Here is a 22549-nt window from a genome sequence, read left to right as displayed (position 1 = left end):
TGCTAAAAATTTGTCAGAAATTCACACTTTAAAACTACAATTAAGTAGTGAATTTGAAATGAAAGATTTAGGAGCAGTTAAAAAAATCTTGGCATGGATATTAAGAGAAATCGAGGAGCAGGGAAGCTGTTCTTGACCCAAGAAAATTACCTGAAGAAAATTCTGGAGTATTTTAGCATGAAAGATGCAAAACCTGTAAGTACTCTTCTTGCTAACCATTTTCGACTATCTGCTGCTCAATCACCACAATCAGATGAAGAGAAAGATTATATGGTACGGGTTCTTTATTCCAGTGCAGTCGGCAGTATTATGTATGCAATGATTTATAGTCGTCCGGATATTTCACAAGCAGTCAGTGTTATTAGTAGATATGTTTTATCCAGGTAAAGAACATTGGTAAGCTGTGAAGTGGATTTTCAGATACTTGCAAGGGACTTCAAACGCTTGTTTGGAGTTTGGCAGAAATAAAATCACTCTGATTGGTTTTGTAGATTCATATTACGCTGGGGATTTTGACAGAAAAAGATCACTTTCAAGCTACGTATTCTGAATTGGAGGTTGTGCAGTCAGTTGAAAAGTTACTTTACAATCCCTTGTGGCTCTATCTACTATGGAGGCAAAATACATGGCAGTGATCGAGGTAATCAAAAAAGCTTTGTGGTTAAAGGAATTATTTGGCGAGTTTAATCTATATCAGGGTGTTACGGTTATTCACTGTGATAGTCAAAGTACTATACACTTGATTAAAGACCAGATGTATCATGAGAGAACAAAGCACATTGATATAAAATACCATTTTATCCGAGATATCATTGCTGAAGGAAAAGTTCTTGTTCGAAAAATCAATACCAAGAAGAATCCTGCTGACATGTTTACAAAGCCTCTTCCAGTTTTCAAGTTCAAGCAATGCTTCAATTGGATTGGCATTTATTGTTGGTGATTTAGACCCATTGGGATTTATGTGGAGATGGTGAAGCAGTTTTGCTATTGTCAATAGTGGGATTAGAAATTATGGCAAGGTGAAGATTTGTTGATTTTGTCTAGCCACAATCCTTGACTTGTATGGCAAAATTTTATCCCACATCGGAGTTTGCAGAAGAAATTCCTTTCTTTATCACCTATAAATATAGGAGGTCTATGAGAGGTTTAATTACACCACTTAAGAGAGCATTATATGACCTATTAGTTTCTTTCATCAGCCCATTTGTAGTCAAATATTTTAGACTCTCTTGTTTTGAGTTTAGGAATATTTCCTAAACCTTTTGCAAGTGTCTTTTGGTTTAGGAACCACTTTCCTATAGCTTTTGTATATTTTCTTCATAGTGAAAAATATTGCTCCTCTTTCGTCCGTGGACGTAGGTCGATTTGACCGAATCACATAAATTTCTGTGTCTTTTATTTTGTTTTGTTATTTATCTTTATTAGAATGCCACAACCCTTTTATATGTCAGTTATACCGCCTAAGTATTTTACGGTCGGTTATACCGCCTATTTTATTCTAACTTTAGTTTATTGACCTTTATACTTTTACTTCGTCCCACGTTGGTCAAACGGAAGGAAAACCTCTCCTTATGCACCTATAAATATAGGAGGCTTATAAAGATTTTAGATCCACCGCTCAAGAAAGTATTATATGAACTATTAGCTTCTTGAATCAATCCATTTGTAATCAAATATTTTAAACTCTCTTGTTTTAAGTTTAGGAATATTTCCTAAACTTTTTACAAGTGCGTTTTGATCTAAGAACCACTTTCCTACGGTTTTGTATATCTTCTTCATAGTGAAAAATATTGCTCCTCCTTCGCTCGTGGATATAGGTTGATTTGATCAAACCACGTAAATTTTTGTGTCTTTTGTTTTACTTTGTTGTTTGTTTTTATTAAGTTGCCACAATCCTTTTATATGATCGATTTTACCGCCTAATCATTATATGATCGGTTATACCGCCTAAGTATTATATGGTCAGTTATACCGCCTATTTTGTTCTAACTTTAGTTTGTTTATTCTTGGGCAGCAGATAATCGAAAATGGTTAGCAAGAGGAGTACTTACAGGTTTTATATCTTTCATGCCAAAACGCTCCAAAACTTTCTTCAGGTAATTTTCTTGGATCAAATACAATTTCCCTGCTCATCGATCTCGTTTAATATCCATGCCAAGAATTTTTTTAGCTGTTTCTAAATCTTTCATTTCAAATTCACTACTTAACTGCAGTTTCAAAGTGTGACTTTCTAACAAATTCTTGGCAGCAATGAGCATGTCATCAACATACAGCAATAAATAGACAAAGTACTCCTTTGACTACAAATACTTTTTCCTATATATGGGTTTTAGTTTGTTTTTGACTCAAAATAAAAGAGTCTAAAATATTTGACTAGAAATGGGTTGACCTTAGAAGCTAATAGCCCATATAATGCTCTCTTAAATGGTGCACCTAAAACCTTGATAAGTCTCCTATATTTATAGGTGCATAATGAGAGGTTTTCCTTCCGTTTGGCCGATGTGGGACCAAACAAAAGCATAAAGGTCAACAAACTAAAATTAAAACAAAATAAGCGGTATAACCGACCATATAATATTTAGCCGGTATAACCGACCAATAATGATTAGGCGGTAAAATCAATCATATAAAAGGGTTGTGGGAATCCAATAAAGACAAATAACAAAGTAAAATAAAAGATACAGAAATTTACATGGTTCAATCAAATCGACCTACATCCATGGGCAAAGGAGGAGCAATATTTTTCACTATAAAGAATATATACAAAAGCTGTATAAAAGTGGTTCTTAGGCCAAAAGGCACTTGCAAAAGATTTAGAAAATATTCCTAAATTCAAACCAAGAAATCCTAAAATATTTGACTATAAATGAGTTGGCCCAAGAAGCTAATAACCCATATAATACTCTCTTGAATGGTGTAATTAAATCTCTCACAGACCTCCTATATTTATAAGGAGAGGAATTCCTTCTGCAAACTCCAATGTGGGATAAAATTTTGTCACACAAGTCAAGGATTGCGGCTTGACAAAATTAATAAATTTGCTTTTTTAAATATAAAATATCATACTACCGGGCTGACAGACAACAACTGAAACGAATTCTTTCACGGGATGCAAAAGCAATTCTAGCAGCTTTGTTTTTGTCCAATTCTCTAGCACCTGAAACGCAAATTTGTCACGGGATGCTCAATGTCAAATCGATGTAGCCAGCCTTCTTTTTGTCCATAACCAATAATATCAGAGTTTGAATTTTTTAAAAAAAATTGGACTGGCTACCAGGTTGAGATAATATCAGAGTTTGAAAATTTTTTTAAAAAAATTGGACTGGCTGCCAGGTTTTTTTTGCAGAAGTTGTCGGCTATCGGGCCTTGTCAGCCTGACAGCCAACAACTTTATAAAAAAAAAAATTTCCGCTGCAGTGTCAGACTTGAAAAAAAAATTTTGACTAGACTTTTGGCTACACCAGACCCAGTTCAGAGCAATAAATGGACTTTTGATCCATATTCTGAGTGGTCAAAACAATTTTAAAAACAATTTTGTGCCCACCAATTCAAACACATCAGGCACTTTTTTAAAATAAATAAATTAAATGAGACTAATTCCTTAGAATATTGGTATTTTAAAACAAAATTCAATCAACTATGACTCTAGCATTAGAATTTTCTCCCTCTATGTTGGTCATGCTAATAAGGCACAAGTAGCTGAAATTTTCTATAAAAAAAATACAAGGGGCCATCACATAATTTTTATAAAATACATGGGCAGCCCATAATTGTTTTTGAAAAAACAAAATGGCCCTCACCCATAGTCAAATTCGGCTAATTACTCAGAATATCGTTGAAAAAAAAGAAACGTCAGACATCTATCGCTCTAACAGGAGTGTGCTGCAAATCTATGGTCAGCCCGACAGTCAAAAAGGCCAATCATTTTTTTTAACCTTTGATACTGTTGGCGGGCCTTGTTGGACTTCTGCAAAAAGCTTGCTGTCGGGCTTAAAAAATATTTCCAAATTATGAATCGGAGTTACCTAACACAAAAAAAAGCCTGACAGTTGGATTAGACGTTGACAATCTAACCAGAGAATTGGACAAAAAAAAGGCTGTCTGAACGTGGGAGACGACAGAAATGTTTTGCTTTAGCATTCCGTGACCAAATTTCTTTGCAGGTGTTGTCCGCTACTAGGCTATGTCAGCCCAGTAATGTGATATTTTTTAAAAAAAAAAATCAACTTTGGAATCGGACAGCTAGATTTTCACTGAGTATCTATATGAACACCGAACAAGCAGCAGCAAACTCCGCATCTCTCATTTCCCACTTTCTCCCATTTCAATCTTAGAGCATATCACTTTATTGCCACCAAAATTGGGCGAAACTTCGCCAAAATCGTGAGTGCCTATGATTCTTGCCTTATCCATTTCAATCCTATGTGCTCCGTTTGGATATACTGTTTTTGAGGGTATTTTACAAAAACAGCACTATTCATTTTTGGAAAAATAATCAATATTTTTTGGATTAGTTGTTTTTCAAACAAGCGTGTATGGATTCACTGTTTTTGAAAAACAACATTTAATTTTTTTCCCTCTGTGTTTGAAATACTGAATGCCATTTGCACTTAAACAATTATCAATTTTTTAATACATAGATGAGACATAAGTGTGCAATTTATTGGGTGTACTATCTGAACAAATAATGACAGGAGATGTTCTACTGGTGTTGATGATAGTACATCATATCGGCTATTGCTTTCCTACTTTCATTCCATTCAACAATTCCTGCAGCCGACATATTTGAAACTTGTGCTGCGGGCATTGGGTTGAAAGGGTTTATGTTATCTGTTAATGCTATATCTGCTTTTTCTTCAACAAAATATGATTCATTTGGAACATACTCGCGCATGAAGTTGTGCAAGGCACAACAAGCCAGGACAATATTATTTTGAGTAGTCATCATATACTTCTGCATGGGGCCCTTAAGTATTGAAAACCGCTTCTTCAAGACGCCAAACGTGCGTTCTATAATGTTTCTTAACGATGCATGCCGTTTGTTGAAGAGTGTCCTCACTGTCCGCTTTTGCGCGGTTCCCCGTGCACCTTTAAATGGAGCCATGAGTCCTGTGATATTCTGGTAAGCCGCGTCCACCGCGTAATACTTCCCTGGCATAATGAAATTATATTTAAAACTCATTGAAAACGCAATGAGGAAAGAAATTATGTGATTTAATCTGGACAAACCTGCTGGTGGCCACGGAAAGACACAATTAGGATCTTGTATGATTTCTTGTAAGATTCTAGAATCGTGTGTGTTACCCTCCCACCCTACCGTGACATAAGTGAATCTCATGTTGTGATCACGCACGACTAGAACGTTTTGTGATAAGCTACCATGCCTGTTCCGGTAACGTTTCATGTCTTCGGCTGTACACCAGGCCAAAACGTGTGTTCCGTCAATCGCTCCAACGCAATCCTAATAAAAAAAAATCTTCCCATAAGTTGGTCACAACTGTTAGACATAATGAAATAGTAATTTCATGGAGTAGCTCATAACCTTAAATCAGGGCCAGAACAAAGCACTGTTCTTTATTCTTGGATGGGTTATGTGATAATCCACCGGTCGGACCAGGTCGCGTCTCAATCGAACGGGAGATCTAAGGCAGCGTCGTAGATGGCGGTCTGTTGTCTCGGGAGAATGTTGAAATCTCTCGGCAAGCACCATGTGTCGCTCATTATGACTTAAACACAGCAGACATATAGCAACGGACTCATGAATCCCCACCCGTTGTGTCGGGTGGGCCACCCAATAGCCCCTCTGAACCAACAAGTCACACAATTTGAGAAAAAGGGGAGCTTCCATTCGAAGGTTTTCGAATATTCTGTCTCGATAGCCTTTTATCAGCTCTATAACATATTGAGCACCCGACTTTGCACCATCTCGAATTCTTCGCCGTTGCCCTAAGTTGATGTACGGGTCGAATAAGGCCAATCCAGCAAGGATAAAGGCAGCAAAGGCCAACATGAGCTCCTCGTCGTCCGAATCATCAGATGAGTCCCCACCATTCACATAACCATCATACTCCATTTTGTGTAATATGTGCAACTGCCTCGGGCGTGAATCTGAAAAAAAAAGGATGTCGTGATATCATTCAAGACTAATCTTAATTTGCCTACATTGAGCAGGAAATATAAAACTCAACATGTACATAGACCAAAATTAGGCAAAAACCTATTACATGCGATTTTCAGTAAGACAAAAGGATAACTTCTTGAAATAAGTCGAGGCTATCCGCCAACCAATTTATAGCCAACAAGTTGAAGGATTAAGCAGAAGTTTTGCATCTTACATAAGAAAAAGAATCTTACATCTTCTTCAAGTAAGTTACGTATTCTTGAAAAGAATTGTTGAAGTAAGTCATATTCCCTACCTAAAAGTTGCTCTAAAAATGACCATCATACCTAAAAATTGCTATTTTTCTTCCAAAAGTTGCTCTTTTCTTGTCCCTTACTTCAATTACCTTACATCTTCTTCAAGTAAGTCATGAATTCTTAGAAAATTTGTTGAAATAAGTCGATTTCTTAAAATAAGTTTTATTCTTTATTCGAAACTTTAAGCCAAGTAAGGAACGTTGTCCCTTAGTTAAATTACCTTATATAATTCTTGAAGTAAGTCACACAATTGAAAAGAGTTGTTGAAGTTAGACATATTCTTGAAATAAGTCCTTATTCTTTACTATAAACTATAGGTCAAGTAAGAAACGTTGTCCGTTACATCTTCTTTACTATCCAACTCTTGAAATTTTTCTGCATAAGTAAAATTAAGAATCGTACGCACTGTTAAAGTAATAGTGCGCTACCTAATAGAGAAAAAAACTAACTAATCTGGACTTAAGTAGAATGTTGTTGAAGTAACGGATAAACTTTCTTGAAGGCAATTATTTACATATTCAAAAAGTATCATATTCTTGAACCTGCTGCTAAAGTAATACATTCTTAAAAGTAAGGTTTAGACCAAGTAAGGAAAAAACTCCCTTATGTATTCCTGACATTCCAACAACCTGCATGGGTGAAACTATCACTCTTAATAAGTAGTCATATCAGACATAGCAATAGCCAAACCAGTACATTTTCTGAAAAAAAAAAGTGCGGTCCAACAACAGTCATATCACCATGAACAAGTCATATTCAATCTAATAGAAATGAACGCAAACCAATTTTAAATTTAAAAAAAAAGTCTACTATCCAACAACCAATCAAGGCCACAAAAGCATCATGAATTTAATTACTCAATATTCATCCGCAATACAACAACTCAACAACTCAAAAAATCAATATTCATCCGCCAATTCAATATACAGACCACAACACTCAGAAAAAATAAAGTCCAAGTTCCGATAATAAATTTAGGTGTATATTCTGAGTGTTGTGGTCTGTATATTGAATTTGCGGATGAATACTGAGTTGTTGAGTTGTTGTGTTGCGGATGAATGTTGAGTAATTAAATTCATGATGCCTTTGTGGCCTTGATTGGTTGTTGGATAGTAGGTTTTTTTTTTAATTTAAAACTAGTTTGCATTCGTTTCTATTAGGTTGGATATGACTTGTTCATGGTGATATGACTGTTGTTGGCCTGCACTTTTTTTTTTCAGGAAATGTACTTGTTTGGCTATTGCTATGTCTGATATGACTACTTATTAAGAGTGATAATTTCATCCATGCAGGTTGTTGGAATGTCAGGAATACATAAGGGAGTTTTTTCCTTATTTGGCCTAAACCTTACTTTCAAGAATGTATTACTTCAGCAGTAGGTTCAAGAATATGATACTTTTTGAATATGTAAATAATTGTCTTTAAGAAAGTTTATCAGTTGCTTCAACAACATTCTACTTGAGTCCAGATTAGTTAGTTTTTTCTTTGTTAGGTAGCGCACTATTACTTCAACAGTACGTACGATTCCTAATTTTATTTATGCAGAAAAATTTCAAGAGTTGGATAGTAAGGAAGATGTAACGGACAACGTTCCTTGCTTGACCTATAGTTTATAGTAAAGAACAAGGACTTATTTCAAGAATATGTCTAACTTCAACAACTCTTTTCAATTGTGTGACTTATTTCAAGAATTATATGAGGTAATTCAAGTAAGGGACAACGTTCCTTACTTGGCCTAAAATTTCGAATAAAGAATAAGACTTATTTTAAGAAATTGACTTACTTCAACAAATTTTTTAAGAATTCATGACTTACTTGAAGAAGATGTAAGGTAATTGAAATAAGGGACAAGAAAAGAGCAACTTTTGGAAGAAAAATAGCAACTTTTAAATAGGGAATATGACTTACTTCAACAACTCTTTTAAAAAATATGACTTACTTCAACAATTCTTTTCAAGAATACGTGACTTACTTGAAGAAGATGTAAGATTTTTTTTCTTATGTAAGATGCAAAACTTCTATTTGATCCCTCAACTTGTTGGCTATAAATTGGTTGGCGGATAGCCTCGACTTGTTTTAAGAAGTTATCCTCTTGTCTTATCGAAAATCGCATGTAATAGATTTTTGCCTAATTTCGGTCCATATACATGTTGAGTTTTATATTTCATGCTCAATGTATGCAAATTAAGATTGGTCTTGAATGATATCACGGCCTCCTTTTTCTTTCAGATTCACGTTCGACGCAGTTGCACAGATTACATGAAATGGAGTATGATGGTTATGTGAATGGTGGGGACTCATCTGATGATTCGGACGACGAGGAGCTCATGTTGGCCTTCACTGCCTTTATCTTTACTGGATTGGCCTTATTCGACCCGTACATCAACTCAGGGCAGCGGCGAAGAATTCAACATGCTGCATAGTCGGGTGCTCAATATGTTATAGAGCTGATAAACGGCCATCGAGACAGAATATTCGACAACCTTCGAATGGAAGCTCCCATTTTCCTCCAATTGTGTGACTTGTTGGTTCAGAGGGGCTATTGGATGGCCCACCCGACACAACAGGTGGGGATTCATGAGCCCGTTGCTATATACCTGCTGTGTTTGAATCATAATGAGCGACATATGGTGTTTGCCGAGAGATTCCAACATTCTCCCGAGACAACGGACCGCCATCTACGACGCTGCCTTAGATCTCTTGTTCGATTGAGACGCGACCTAATCCTTCCGGTGGATTATCACATAACCCATCCAAGAATACAGAACAGTGCTTTGTTCTATCCCTAGTTTAAGGTTATGAACTACTCTGTGAAATTATTATTTCATTATACCTAACAGCTGTGACCAACTTATGGGAAGATTTTTTTTTTTTTATTAAGATTGCATTGAAGCGATTGACGGAACACACGTTTCTGCCTGGTGTACAGCCGAAGATAGGGAACGTTACCGGAACAGGCATGTAGCTTATCACAAAACGTTCTAGCCGTGTGTGATCACAACATGAGATTCACTTTTGTCAGAATAGGGTAGGAGGATAGCGCACACGATTCTAGAATCTTAAAATAAGTCATACAAGATCTTAATTGTGCCTTTTCGTGGCCACCAGTAGGTTAGTCCAGATTAAATCACATAATTCCTTTCCTCATTGCGTCTTCAATGAGTTTTAAATATAATTTCATTATGCCAGGAAAGTATTACGAGGTGGACGCGGCTTATCAAAATATCACAGGACTCATGGCTCCATTTAAAGGTGCACGGGGAACTGCGCAAGAGCGGGCAGTGAGGACACTCTTTAACAAACGGCATGCATCATTAAGAAACATTATAGAACGCACGTTTGGCGTCTTGAAGAAACGGTTTCCAATACCTAAGGGCCCCATGCAGAAGTATATGATGGCTACTCAAAATAATATTGTCCTGACTTGTTGTGCCTTACACAACTTCATGCGCGAGTATGTTCCAAATGACACATATTTTGTTGAAGAAGAAGCAGATATAGCATTGACAGATAACATAAACCCCTTCAACCCAATGCCCGCAGCATAAGCTCCAAATATATCGACTGCAGGAATTGCTGAATGGAATGAAAGTAGGAGAGCAATAGCAGATATGATGTACTATCATCAACACCAGTAGAACATCTCCTGTCATTATTTGTTCAGATAGTACGCCCAATAAATTGCATACTTATATCTCATCTATGTATTAAAAAATTGATAATTGTTTAAGTGCAAATGGCATTCAGTATTTCAAACACAGAGAAAAAAAAAATTAAATGTTGTTTTTCAAAAACAGTGAATCCATGCACGCTTGTTTTTCAAAAACACTCTGTTTTTGAAAAATAACTAATCCAAACAACATTGATTATTTTCCAAAAAATGAATAGTGCTGTTTTTATAAAATACCCCAAAAAATAGCATATCCAAACGGAGCACATGATTTTTTTTTTTTTTAAAAATACCACTCTACTGTACTGACACAGCCCGGTAGCGAACAACACCTACAAAGAAATTTAGTTACGGGATCCTAAAGCAAAACATTTCTATTGTCTCCCACATCCAAGCAGCCTTTTTTTTTTTTTTTTCAAATTCTCTGATTAGGCTGTCAACATCTAATCCAGCTGCCAAGCTTTTTTTTTTTTTTACAGGTAGTCCCGATTCATAGTTTGAAATTTTTTTTAAAAAAAAATTTGCAAAGCCCAGCAACCAGCAAAATAATAAAAAAAAAAAATTTTACAGCCCGACAACGGTGTCAGAGGTGTAAAAAAAAAGATTAGCTTTTTTGGCTGCCGGGTTGACCGATTTGCAGCACATCTCTATCAAAGCAATAGATGTTCTACGTTTTTTTTTTTCAACGATAGTCTAAGTAATTAGCCGTCAAACAATTTCCCTTGTCTCTTTTTTCACAAATCCTCGTACTACCTCACATTCGTGATGAATATTGTTAAAAGGGAAATTTCACAGCCCCATCCACCCCATTCTTCACTCAAACAAGCTCCACACTCGTGATGAATATTGTTAAATCCAGCCCCTGCCCCATGCTCTTCCAAACTTGAACAAAGAAAAAATCTAAAATATTTCCAACCACACTAATTTTTTAATTCAAGGTTCTGTAAAATGTCAGCATTTAACGACCAAATGCCCATCCGACATAGAATCCACCGACAATTCCGCTGGTGGTGGTGGTGGTGGTAGCACTAGTCTCCACCGCCACCGCCATTGTCAAAGGCCAAGGCCATCCATAGCAGCCAGTAGCGAGACTACTACTAATGGGAGCTTTCACTTCTTTGACGCCGAAAACAACAGCTATTCGTTGCATTCGCAGCAATGCCAGTTTTCAACTGAGTCGGAGGGTATTTCAATGCTGAAAAGGCACAGCAACAGAAGAGGGTCCTCTCTACATTTTATAACGGAGAGGAAGAAGGGAGGTGGATTTGGAGAGTGGTGGATTTTATGGGCCATGTAGGCACAACGAGCCCTGCTGCCCCTGCAGGCACGATGGCTCTTTCCATTTAAAAAAAAAAAAAAATCCTCACATCGTCAAACCTCTGTATCATTGCCATAGTTGACCGAATTTTTTTAAAACACGATATTCTGAGAAAATAGCCTAAGTTAAAAAAACCTGTACTCTCCTCATTTTCCCAACATTTTTTAAACAAAATTTAGAGAAATTAGCGGACTTTGGAGAGACAACACTTACGCAAGTTTTTCTATCACATGAATGAATTTGGAGATACTCAAAACTCATTGAATTCATTCATAGCTGGACTAATTTACTCTTCACCAATCAAGCAACCTATCTACTGTTTCTTTAATAGAAACAGTTGACTGCAGGAAAAATCTATGACATTTGCTCCTTGCATAGCCAAAGCAAATTTGAAAGATAAGAATGTTGAGCCAAATAACACAAGTTATAAAATTTGATACATGCTCCAGAATTCATTCTCACATTATTTTAAGTGAAACCTTAGTACTAGTGCAATTAGAGAACCAAGCAAGCCAAACTTTCCTTGAGCCAAAACCAGCATCTTTCCATTTTCCAGATAACTAGGCACAAATATAACCATGTCATAACAACAAAGGCCGAGTAATACACAAGACACAAGCCACAAAATTCCATTCCGCATCGTAGCTCAAACTCTAGCACTACAACAATATCGAGAACCTAAAACACATCCCAAGTCAAATATACCCTTTACGATTGACAAGGATATGGGTAGATTCTGATATATACCACGGTCCACATAAACTAAACTACATAGAAATGAGAAGCTTTCCAGAAACAAAGCATCAGACAGAACCTAAAATACTACTTTGTATTAATTTAAACAAGTGAAACTACACAAGAATTCCCACAAATGAGAAATTGAATACAACAAACAGCCAAAAAGTATGCATCCCACCACAAATTTAAACAGGAAAGCCTTACCTGTAGACTCCACGGTGCTACAGATCCCACCAACTGCAACCGGGGTGAAGATTGATCCGCAGCATGTACCCTGTCTCCCTCCTCCCATGTCCAAATACTGTGCCAACAATTCCATCCAAACAAAATTGAAGATTGATTCTAATTTTCTTGTACCTCAAGTTCCCCAAAGCTTTTCAACTTTTCTCACAATTTTTAGATTCCTGTGAAGATCAAGCCAAGAAATGCAGCAGTATCAAATGAAGGAAAAACCTAGAGCTAAAAAATATAAGTGGCGTTTCCAGGATCTAATGGCATTACAAAAGTTATCCATCAATCAGGATAACCACAATTGATATTGCGCCCGAGCCATTATTCCAAGAGGAACCAGATTTATCCCCCAGAATTGGTAATGGACGCCATTTTTCTACTCCTAAATTACCCAAAAAAAAAATCCAAATAGTCAAAGAAAATAATAATTGAAAGACAAAAAATGATGCTCAGTGGAAGGAGAAGTCATTAGATATATGGGCTCACGGATACTTCCACTGCCCTAAAACACCATATGGTGCTCATCTCATCACAGCATCATTATCCAATAAGAAAGTAAAAAAAAAACCCAAAATTAAATTTAAAAAAGCAGTGCAACCAAAACAAATTTTAAAATGAGGGCTTCAGTGTGTGTAACAATGAGATCACTGATTAAGAATAATCTCACAGAAATCCGCTAGGATAATTAAAATTTTTATACTAAGCCCACTACAAAAGATTTGAAAAAAAAAAGATTTATCAAGAAATTAAATTAATGTGCTCAGACAGCCAAGGGTTTCTCTTCAAAACTAGGGCTTGAAATCCCGGATCAGAAACTCTAGTCCAGCAAAATACTCATCACCGCACACAAAAGCTGGAAAACCAACATGAAACAAAGGTATCTACAAAGATGAAAGTAAATAAAAATTGAAAACAAAAACCCAGAAAAAACCAAAAAAAAATAAAATTATAAGCTTGGATTGGAGAGGGAATACAGGAATCGATGAAGAGCTGGGCAGAGGAGATGGGGTATATAAAGAAAGAGAGCGATGTTCTCTATGCGATGCAGCTAGGGTTTATGGAGGGTTGTGCCGCTACCGTGTTGACTGTGCACTGTAGCAGGCTCCGATTTAAAAAAAAATTTTTTTTGACTGCAGGCTACCGTGCACAGTCTTCACGGTAGCCTGCAACAATTTTAAAAAAAAATATTTGCTACCGCACTAACTAGGCATGACAGCTATAATTTGGTACCACGAGTTTGTCAGACCTACATTTGACAAACTTTTTTTATTTGAGGTATAATCTAAGGAATTAGCCACTACCGTGGGCTAATTTCTTAGAATATATGTGTAAAAAAAAAAACATCCGTCAAATGTAGCTCTGACACGGGTATTTCTCAATCTATACCTACCGTGTTGACTCAGCACGGTAGCAGAATGAATTTTTTCTTTCCCATCAGATGGTGTCAGTCGATCAGAACCTCGGCAAAAATTTCAGTGCGGTCAGCGCACAATTTTTTTTTTAAAAAGTCAGCCTATCCCCAGTCGTGCTAACTAGGCACAGCAGGGGACAGGCAGTAAAAAAAAACAAAAGGACCAGGGGCCTTTGTCAACCTTTGGCAGGCTCCAAAGGTTGACAATGGCCGACATGTTCTGCATGGGGTGGGATGGGGTTATGGGCTAACGTTAACATGGTCTAATATGTAAGTTCCTTGAAGAAGACGAAGGTGCGTGAGATGCATATAAAATAGACTTATGAGGACATTAAGAAAAGGACTAAACTGACGCTGGATTGTAAATTAAATGGCAACTCAATTCACCCAAAAAAAAAAATCACCAAAAGGCCGAATTTTTGGGGTTGCCTTTTGGTTTCCCCATCATTATATAAAACCAGAGGTTAGAATAGAATGTAAAGGAAAATGGGATTGGATGAAGGTAAAAAGTTTAAATAGATGTGAATTTTGTTTGCCACTTATCTGTTCTGTGCGCAAGTAGGATTAATTAATGGAAATTGGTTAGTGACAATTATATTATTATTATTACACCATATTATGGAGCAATAGACTTGCTTACTTGGGTTAATGTATTTATTTTAAAAATTAATGAAATGAAGTATATTTAGGATTATGGTTAAAATTTAGTTTAATCAGGTTATTTTGAAAAAGCTTGGTAATGAAATTTATTTATCATGGATGGCTGTAAAATTCTAATTTACTAAGATTTATTATAAAAATTATGTAACCGACTATAAAGAAAGACCAGGACTCCAAAAATGAGAAATTATATCCATTTTTTGCAAATGTTGAGGCCCTAGCATAATTATGCAAAAGTTAGGGGATAAATTATAAATATATTTTATGGACTTAGATGAAAATCAGTGAACATAAGAACACAATCACATTTTCAGAAAATTAAAGAATGCCTAAAATACATAAAATATCTAAAACTACATATTAAAAGAAAAACAAAGGAAAGATAAAAACAAAAACTTGGTCCATATTCTTTAACCCAACGAGTTCCATAACAAAATTGGACACTTGGCTGAGGCGTCCGATCCAAACAGAAATTACTTATATGACTCTAATACAATGAATTTAAGTCCAAATGAAATATACGTCTAATACAATGTTGTTAATTTGAAAATACTAAAATTAATCATTTTTTGCTATAAACTTGCAAAACGAACTTCGTATGCCTCGAAAGAAAGATATAAAATCACGCAATCTATAACTTATATTCAACTATATTGCACAGCAAAAATCCTAAACCTAAACCCTAAAACCCTAACTCTAAAACATTGACGCAAAAACCCAAACCCAAAAATCCTATACCCTAACTTTAAAAATCAAGTTCCGTCAAAACTTTTTTTTTTTTCCAATGTCAGCCGCTGCCGTGCTGACTGTGCACAGCAGCAGCTGCCCAAATTGCACAACATGTCTGCCTTTGTCAGCCTTTTGGCAGCCTCCTGCCAAAGGTTGACAAAGGCCTCTGACCCTTTTGTTTTTTTTTTTTACCGCCTGTCCCCTGCCGTGCCTAATCAGAACGGCTGGGGACCGGCTGATTTTTTTAAAAAAAATTGCGCGCTAACTGCACTGAAATTTTTACAGAGGCTCTGGCCGGCTAACACCATCTGGTGGAAAAGGAAAAATTCATTCTACTACCATGCTGAGTCAGCACGACAGGTATAGATTGAGAAATACCCTGTGTTAGAGTTACATTTGACGGATATCTTTTTTTTACACATACTCTAAGAATATTGTCAAAAAAAAAAAAGAAAAATTGGACATTTACAGCTTTAATAATAGTCTGATATTAAACTATTGCTGTTGGACTGTATCAATCCCGCAGCAAAAGCAAAAATATTTTTTTGAAAAAAAAAAACCACTGACACAGTCCAACAGCCAATCAAAAGTTTTTTTTTTTCTTTACGTCGCACAGTCTGGCAGTAGCTGCAAAAAGTTAAAAAAAAAAAAGCCACCTCCAAACAATTTGAGAACGAATCTAGGATCCCCCCTACGATCCCATTATACCCAAATTCAGAACCCTGCAATTCCTCAAACCCTTAAACTGAAGCGACAAAGACCAAGTTAATAATTGCCTTCAAGATCAAGAACTTCCAGTTTATCCGGACCAGGAATTTCACCACTCAATTTGTTGAATGGCAGTGACAAGACCCGAAGCGGACAATTTGGACACGGCAAGTGGCAATTTACTAGAAATTTTAACATTAGTATTTGAGCAAGCCCTTCTAATTCCAGACCCATATAGTGGAAATTGAGAAATTCTAGCACAAGAAACCGAACCCGAATTACCTCCGCCTCCGCCGCCGATATTTAAAGCCACTACGCAAGAAGTGGAGTCGCAAGCGACACCCGAACAGGAGCAGTGATCAGAAGCTTTGCTTGAATCCCAGCTGGAGAGCAGTCCAGAGCGGTCCATAACTGAGGCCTTGAACTCCAGGAGAGCTGATGCATCCGAATCCGAGCCAAAAATCGCATCTTTTTGAGGTAGAAAGCAGAGCCAGATGAGAATCAAAAGCTTCAAATGGTACCATTTAATGACAGAAGGACAACGACCCATTAGTGAAACCTCCCGACTTGATTAGACGGCAGTTTTTTTTTTTTTAACTTTTTGCCGCTGCTGCCAGGCTGATAGTCAATTTAAAAAAAAAAAAAACTTTTGACTGACTGTCGAACTGTGCCAATACTGTTTAAAAATTTTTTTTTTTACTTTTACTGTCGGGTTGATACAATCCGACAGTAATAGTTTAATATTAAATTATTGTCAGAGCCGTAAGTGTCCGATTTTTTTTTTATAATATTATGAATAATTAGTCCTACCGTGTCTTATCAATAAGACAGACTATTTCTTTTCTTTTTTTTTTATTTGTTAATGGGTCACCCTGCTAAAAGTACAACAGCCAAGAATAATTTTTTTAAAAATTGCCCCCAACCCCATAATATATTAGCCGCTAGTACTAACGATTGATTTAGCCATTGATCAACAATTAGTCCAACTGCTATATTTTTTCTTTAAATTATTCTTGGCTGCCATGGTGACCAAGCACAACAACCCAATAAGAAATACCGCCATGCTGATAAGACACAACAAGCAATTTTTATTTTTTAAAATAATCTAAGAACTGCTATACTTTTCGTCCCTTCATGTGTGTGTGTGTCTATATATATATATATATAAAATAACCAGATCTCAACTCATTTTTAGTCTTGCAAGGCTCACAATATGTGGATCCCACGTCTGTAAGACAGTCCACAAACTGTTAGACATGGCGGACCATTTGATTTATTTATTTTTTCAAAAGTGCCCAAACATGCCTGTTAGACGGGAGGGATCAAAATGTAAATAAGTGCCCATCGTATCCATTAATCACACGGTACCGCTTCTTGGCCGCGCTCAAAAAAGGTTCATCATTATTTACATTTTGGTCCTTACCACTAAAAACAATTGTATGACCACCTGTCTATCACAGCAGGCACTTTTTAAAATAAATAAATTAAATGAGACTAATTCCTTAGAATATAATGGTATTTAAACAAAAATTCCATCAACTATGATTCTAGCACAGACTTTTCTACCTCCATGCCCATCGTGCTAATAAGGCACAACTGGGGCAAATTACTTAGAATATTGACAAAAAAAAAGAAAAATCAAACACTTATTATTTTGACAGAAGTGTGATATCAATCCATTGGTGCCGGGCTCCTAACACAATTTTTTTTTTTTAAAGATAACAGGCTGACAGAGCCTGGCAACCAGTTTGCACATAATACTAAAACACAAGAGAGTCTAAAAGATTTAATTAAACAAAAGACTTAATGACCCAAAAATCCAAATATCCCACTAATACTCTCTTGGTTTAGTGTGCTTAACTCCATCATAGGAGCACTTTATTTATAAGAAACAAAAGAAAGCTTTCCTTATACAAAAGAAAAGAAAACAAAAGAATAAAGAAAGCTTTCTTTATTTATAGGAAACAAAAGAAAACTTCTGCCGATGTGGAACAAGGAAAAAACTCCCTTATGCACTACCGATGTGGGACAGGCCACATTAACAAATCTCCACCTTGGTGTGTCCCCAACATCGATAATAATAAAACTACTCCACATCAGTAATAACAAATTTGTTAATGTGGCGTGTACCACATAGGTAATGCATAAGGGAGTTTCTCCCTTATCCCACATCGGCAGAAGTTTAAAAAAAGCATTCGTTTGTTTCCTATAAATAAAAGACTCCTGTGATGAAATTAAACGCATCAAACCAAGAAAGTATTAATAGACTATTTGAACCTTTGCGTCATTAAACCTTTTGTTTAGTTAAATCTTTTGAATTCTATTGTGTTTTAGTATTAGGTGTCCTTTGGGGTTAGAAACCACTTTTCTAAGACTTTTGTATATCTTCATAGTGAAATATTTGCTCCTTCTCCGCCCGTGAACATAAGTCAATTTGACCGACGTAAATTTCTGTGTCTTCTATTTTGTTTTATTATTTGTCTTTATTGAAAAAAAAAACCTGACTCGTATTCATAAGTCGACAAAAAAGGAAAAGGTTGGCGGAATCTCAAGAAACGTGTTCAGGAACGGACTCTAGTCTGGTGAAAAAATAATGCTTGCAAAAAATAAGAAGAAAAGTACCATCCATTGAAACAGGATGAAATCTCTTGCATGACTACAATAAATACAAGCATGCATGCAACATGTTATCGGCATTATTCATTGTTGTGAAAAATTTTCCCGCTGGCTTTTCATTTCCTAGATAGCTTGAAGTTGATTTGTAGTTTGCAAGTGATATATATATATATACACGCCAGTAATTGAATTGGTTGTACGGTAGATAAGCTTCATGATGTCTCATTATTCCGTTCATGGTTCTTATAGATTCAAGATTAATGCGATCCAATTACTCTCTTTTTACGACTAACTTTGACAAAGACTTCTTCATGAGACTCGTGTGATTCTAATTTATACTGCATAATAGTGGGCAGGAGATTGAAATCAGTTTACTCAAAGAAAATTTCATGAATTTCACCCCTAACCCTGATTAAACTGAAACATCCATCTGAAATATAAGAACTTAATTATATTAAGAACTTAATTATAATGTAATATTTCTAAGTATATTAATTACTACTACTATATACTTATTGTGTTATATTTTGTAGCAAAGCAAAATGATTGTGAGGCTCTGGTGTATCCGTACGGGATAAGTCAGAACTGAGAAGGCAGCAAGCAAAAGCAGAAGAATGCAGTCAAGGAGTGATAAATCATAAATGATAATTAGCTGCTTAGCTGAAAATGGATGGCTTGTTTTAGCTGGTAAATTTCTTCACACGCCAGACTTGCTCTCCTTGGAAACTTAATTATCATACAGGTACCACTACTACTAGCTAGCTACTAGAGTAAATTTTCACCAGACTAGAGTCCGCTCCTGAACACGTTTCTTGAGATTCCGCCAGACTTTTCCTTTTTTGTCCACTTATGAATATGAGTCAGATTTTTTTTTTTTTTTACTTGTTGCAGGTGGACTGCCGGGCTCGACTTATGTATATGAGTTAGGTTTTTTTTTATTGTTGCAGGTGGACTGCCAGGCTGACATCTTTAAAAAAAAAAAAATTGTGTCAGGAGATTGATATCACATTCCTGTTAGAACCCTAAGTGTTCGATTTTTCTTTTTTTTGTCAATATTCTAAGTAATTAGCCCCCATAGTCAAACCATTTCCCTTGTCTCTCTTTTTTCACAAATCCTCGTACTACCTTGCATTCGTTACACTTCGTATATACAAAGTCATGAAAGAGAAGAGAAGGGAAATTTCACAGCCCCGTTCTTCTCTCAAACAAGAACACACTCGTGATGAATATTGTTAAATCCAGCCCAGGCCCCCATGCTCTTCCAAACTCGAACAAAGAAAAAAATCCAAAATATTTCCAACCACACTAATTTTTCACTTCAAGGTTCTGTAAAATGTCAGCAATTAACTACCACATGCCTGCTGGCACCACCGCCGTTGTCAGAGGCCGGGGCCATCCATACCAGCCAGCAGCGAGACTACTACTAATGGGAGCTTTCACTTCTTTGACACCGAAAACAACAGCTATTCGTTGCAATTGCAGCTTGGTGGGTCGTACAAGGAATGCCAATTTTCAACTGAGTCGAGGGGTATTTCGATGTTGAAAAGGCATAGTAACAGAAGAGGGTCATCTACAGTTTACAATGGAGAGGGAGAAGGGATGGTGGATCTGGAGAGTAGTGAATTGGAGCTCAAAGTTCATACCAATAGAGCCAAGAAAAGAGTGATTTGTCATCTGAAATTGAGTGTCGTCGGGAGCAATAACGACATCGGTGGTGATCAATGTAATATTATCGAATTCAAGTTAATAATGTTGAGCCGAATAACACAAGTTATAATAAAAATATGATACATGCTCCAGAATTCATTCTCACATTATTTTAAGTGAAACTTTAGTACTAATTAGAGAACCAATCAAGCCAAACTTTCCTTGAGCCAAAACCAGCATCTTTCCATTTTCCAGATAACTAGGCACAAATATAACCATGTCATAACAACAAAGGCCGAGTAATACAAGTAAAACACAAGACACAAGCCACAAAATTCCATTCCACATTGTAGCTCAAACTCTAGCACTACAACAATATCAGAAACATATCAAAGTCAAATATACCCTTTACAAGGATACGGGTAGATTCTGATATGTCCCACCGTTCACATAAACCAAATTACATAGAAAAAGAGGATTTCATGTGTATACGATCCACCTTTTTATGTGTTATGTGTGGCTTAATTGGCACGAAGCAAATTTATACCAGAAACTTTCCCCTAAACAATGCATCAGACTGAACCTAAAAGTCAAACTACACAAGAATTCCCACAAATGAGAAATTGAATACAACAAACAGCCAATAAGTATGCATCCCACCACAAATTTAAACAGGAAAGCCTTACCTGTTGACTCCACAGTGCTACAGATCCCACCAACTGCATCCGGGGTGAAGATTGATCCGCAGCATATACCCTGTCTCACTCCTCCCATGTCCAAATACTGTGCCAACAATTCCATCCAAACAAAATTGAAGATTGATTCTAATTTTCTTGTACCTCAAGCTCCCAAAGCTTTTCAACTTTTCTCATAATATTTAGATTCCTGTGAAGATTAAGCAAAGAAATGCAATATTATCAAATGAAGGAAAAAACTAGAGCTAAAAAATATAAGTGGCGTTTCCAGGATCTAATGGCATTACAAAAGTTATCCATCAATCAGGATAACCACAATTGATATTGCGCCCGAGCCATTATACCAAGAGGAACCAGATTTATCCCCCAGAATTGGTAATGGACGCCATTTTTCTACTCCTGAATTACCAAAAAAAATCCAAATAGTCAAAGAAAATAATAATTGAAAAGAAAAAAAATGATGCTCAGTGGAAGGAGAAGTCATTAGATAAATGGGCTCACGGATACTTCCACTGCCCTAAAACACCATATGGTGCTTGCCTCATCACAGCATTATTATCCAATAAGAAAGCAAAAAAAAACGCAAAATTAAATTTTAAAAAAAATGATCTTATAATAAAAGCAATGCAACCAAAAAAAATTTAAAACGAGGGGCTTCAGTGTGTGTAACAATGAGATCACTGATTAAGAATAATCTCACAGAAATCCGCTAAGATAATTAAAATTTTCATCCTAAGCCCACTAGAAAACATTTGAAAAAAAAAAAAAAGATTTATCAAGCTATTAAATTAATGTGCTCAGACAGCCAAGGGTTTCTCTTCAAAACTGGGGCTTGAAATCCCAGATCAGAAACTCTAGTCCAGCAAAATACTCATCACCGCACACAAAAGCTGGAAAAGCAACATGAAACAAAGCTATCGACGAAGATGAAAGTAAATAAAAATTGTAAACAGAAAAACAGAAAAAAAAAACCAAAAAAAAACATAAAATTATAAGCTGGGATTGGAGAGGGAATACAGGAATCGATGAAGAGCTGGGCAGAGGAGATGGGGTATATAAAGAAAGAAAGCGATGTTCTCTATGCGATGCAGCTAGGGTTTATGGAGGGTTGTGGTGGGATTTATCTATTGGGTTTCTTATGGGCTGAAATGTTCATGGGTTGGAAAATAATACATGGGCCATTCTAATCGAAGTAATGTTTCTTTAGGTGGGCTTTGAATAATTTCAGGGAGTGTTTACTTGTGGTTGGGTCTTTGCCTTTTTCTTTGGTTTTTTTTTTTCCAAAATAATTTGCATATTTTTTAATCTGATTTCATGGAAATGAGAAAATAATTGCTGCCATATATCGAGTTTGTAGATTTTTATTGTAAGGTTAAAAATAGTCTATGTTTGGATGGGAGTGTTTTTCAAAAACTACTTTTTCAAATATAATAAAATTTTTTAAAAAGTACTCTAAAAGGTAATCTAAAAATTAATTTAAAATTTTAAAAAATATCTCAAAATATATTTTAAAAACTCTTCTACTCTTAAATATTTCAAAATATTTTTTGAAAATATTCCAAAATATAATCTAAAAACTCTATTACAGCAAAATTTTTCAAAAACACTCCAAAAAACAGCTAATCCAAACGGATTGGCTTTATTGAAAAGCCATTATTAGTGGATTGAGTCAAAGAATGGGGAAGTGAAAATTTCAAATCAAATTTGAT

At 36.0% G+C, this 22549-nt stretch overlaps 2 protein-coding genes and 8 non-coding genes across 10 annotated transcripts; all 10 read right to left on the bottom strand.

Moving 5' to 3' along the window:
• Positions 1-4652: 4652 nt before the first annotated feature.
• Positions 4653-12480, bottom strand: LOC113689692 (uncharacterized). The gene is made up of 3 exons (XM_027207431.2): positions 12348-12480; positions 5230-5461; positions 4653-5151 (listed from the first exon to the last, which is right to left on the bottom strand). Exons 2-3 carry the CDS (start codon positions 5402-5404, stop codon positions 4703-4705), a joined length of 624 nt encoding a protein of 207 aa, XP_027063232.1. The 5' UTR covers positions 5405-5461; positions 12348-12480; the 3' UTR covers positions 4653-4702.
• On the bottom strand, positions 11811-21917 carry LOC140007739 (LRR receptor-like serine/threonine-protein kinase RPK2). Its single transcript, XM_072050890.1, has 3 exons — positions 20832-21917; positions 16165-16350; positions 11811-12547 (listed from the first exon to the last, which is right to left on the bottom strand). Exons 1-3 carry the CDS (start codon positions 20944-20946, stop codon positions 12540-12542), a joined length of 309 nt encoding a protein of 102 aa, XP_071906991.1. The 5' UTR covers positions 20947-21917; the 3' UTR covers positions 11811-12539.
• Positions 12608-12734, bottom strand: LOC113691188 (small nucleolar RNA snoR80). Its single transcript, XR_003448601.1, has one exon. It is a non-coding gene; the product is annotated as a small nucleolar RNA snoR80 (small nucleolar RNA).
• On the bottom strand, positions 12819-12913 carry LOC113691174 (small nucleolar RNA Z152/R70/R12). Its single transcript, XR_003448587.1, has one exon. It is a non-coding gene; the product is annotated as a small nucleolar RNA Z152/R70/R12 (small nucleolar RNA).
• On the bottom strand, positions 12993-13081 carry LOC113691173 (small nucleolar RNA R11/Z151). Its single transcript, XR_003448586.1, has one exon. It is a non-coding gene; the product is annotated as a small nucleolar RNA R11/Z151 (small nucleolar RNA).
• LOC113691170 (small nucleolar RNA Z157/R69/R10) lies at positions 13127-13224 on the bottom strand. The gene has a single exon (XR_003448583.1). It is a non-coding gene; the product is annotated as a small nucleolar RNA Z157/R69/R10 (small nucleolar RNA).
• LOC113691186 (small nucleolar RNA snoR80) lies at positions 21091-21217 on the bottom strand. Its single transcript, XR_003448599.1, has one exon. It is a non-coding gene; the product is annotated as a small nucleolar RNA snoR80 (small nucleolar RNA).
• On the bottom strand, positions 21300-21394 carry LOC113691175 (small nucleolar RNA Z152/R70/R12). The gene has a single exon (XR_003448588.1). It is a non-coding gene; the product is annotated as a small nucleolar RNA Z152/R70/R12 (small nucleolar RNA).
• LOC113691172 (small nucleolar RNA R11/Z151) lies at positions 21492-21580 on the bottom strand. The gene has a single exon (XR_003448585.1). It is a non-coding gene; the product is annotated as a small nucleolar RNA R11/Z151 (small nucleolar RNA).
• On the bottom strand, positions 21630-21727 carry LOC113691169 (small nucleolar RNA Z157/R69/R10). Its single transcript, XR_003448582.1, has one exon. It is a non-coding gene; the product is annotated as a small nucleolar RNA Z157/R69/R10 (small nucleolar RNA).
• Positions 21918-22549: the final 632 nt, after the last annotated feature.

This window comes from Coffea arabica, chromosome 5c, assembly GCF_036785885.1.
Source record: "Coffea arabica cultivar ET-39 chromosome 5c, Coffea Arabica ET-39 HiFi, whole genome shotgun sequence".
NCBI lineage: Eukaryota > Viridiplantae > Streptophyta > Magnoliopsida > Gentianales > Rubiaceae > Coffea > Coffea arabica.
The sequence above is the reverse complement of the archived record's forward strand: the minus strand, read 5'-3'. Positions and strand labels throughout refer to the sequence as shown.

Excerpts from the sequence above, each read along its gene's own strand:
- LOC140007739 (XM_072050890.1), bottom strand. The coding sequence starts at position 20,946 with ATGGAATTGTTGGCACAGTATTTGGACATGGGAGGAGTGAGACAGGGT. Across the intron at positions 16,351-20,831 it reads TAGCACTGTGGAGTCAACAG|ATGCGATTTTTGGCTCGGAT; the intron begins GTAAGGCTTTCC and ends TACCTCAAAAAG.
- LOC113689692 (XM_027207431.2), bottom strand. The coding sequence starts at position 5,404 with ATGAAACGTTACCGGAACAGGCATGGTAGCTTATCACAAAACGTTCTA. Across the intron at positions 5,152-5,229 it reads CTTTCCGTGGCCACCAGCAG|GGAAGTATTACGCGGTGGAC; the intron begins GTTTGTCCAGAT and ends TCATTATGCCAG.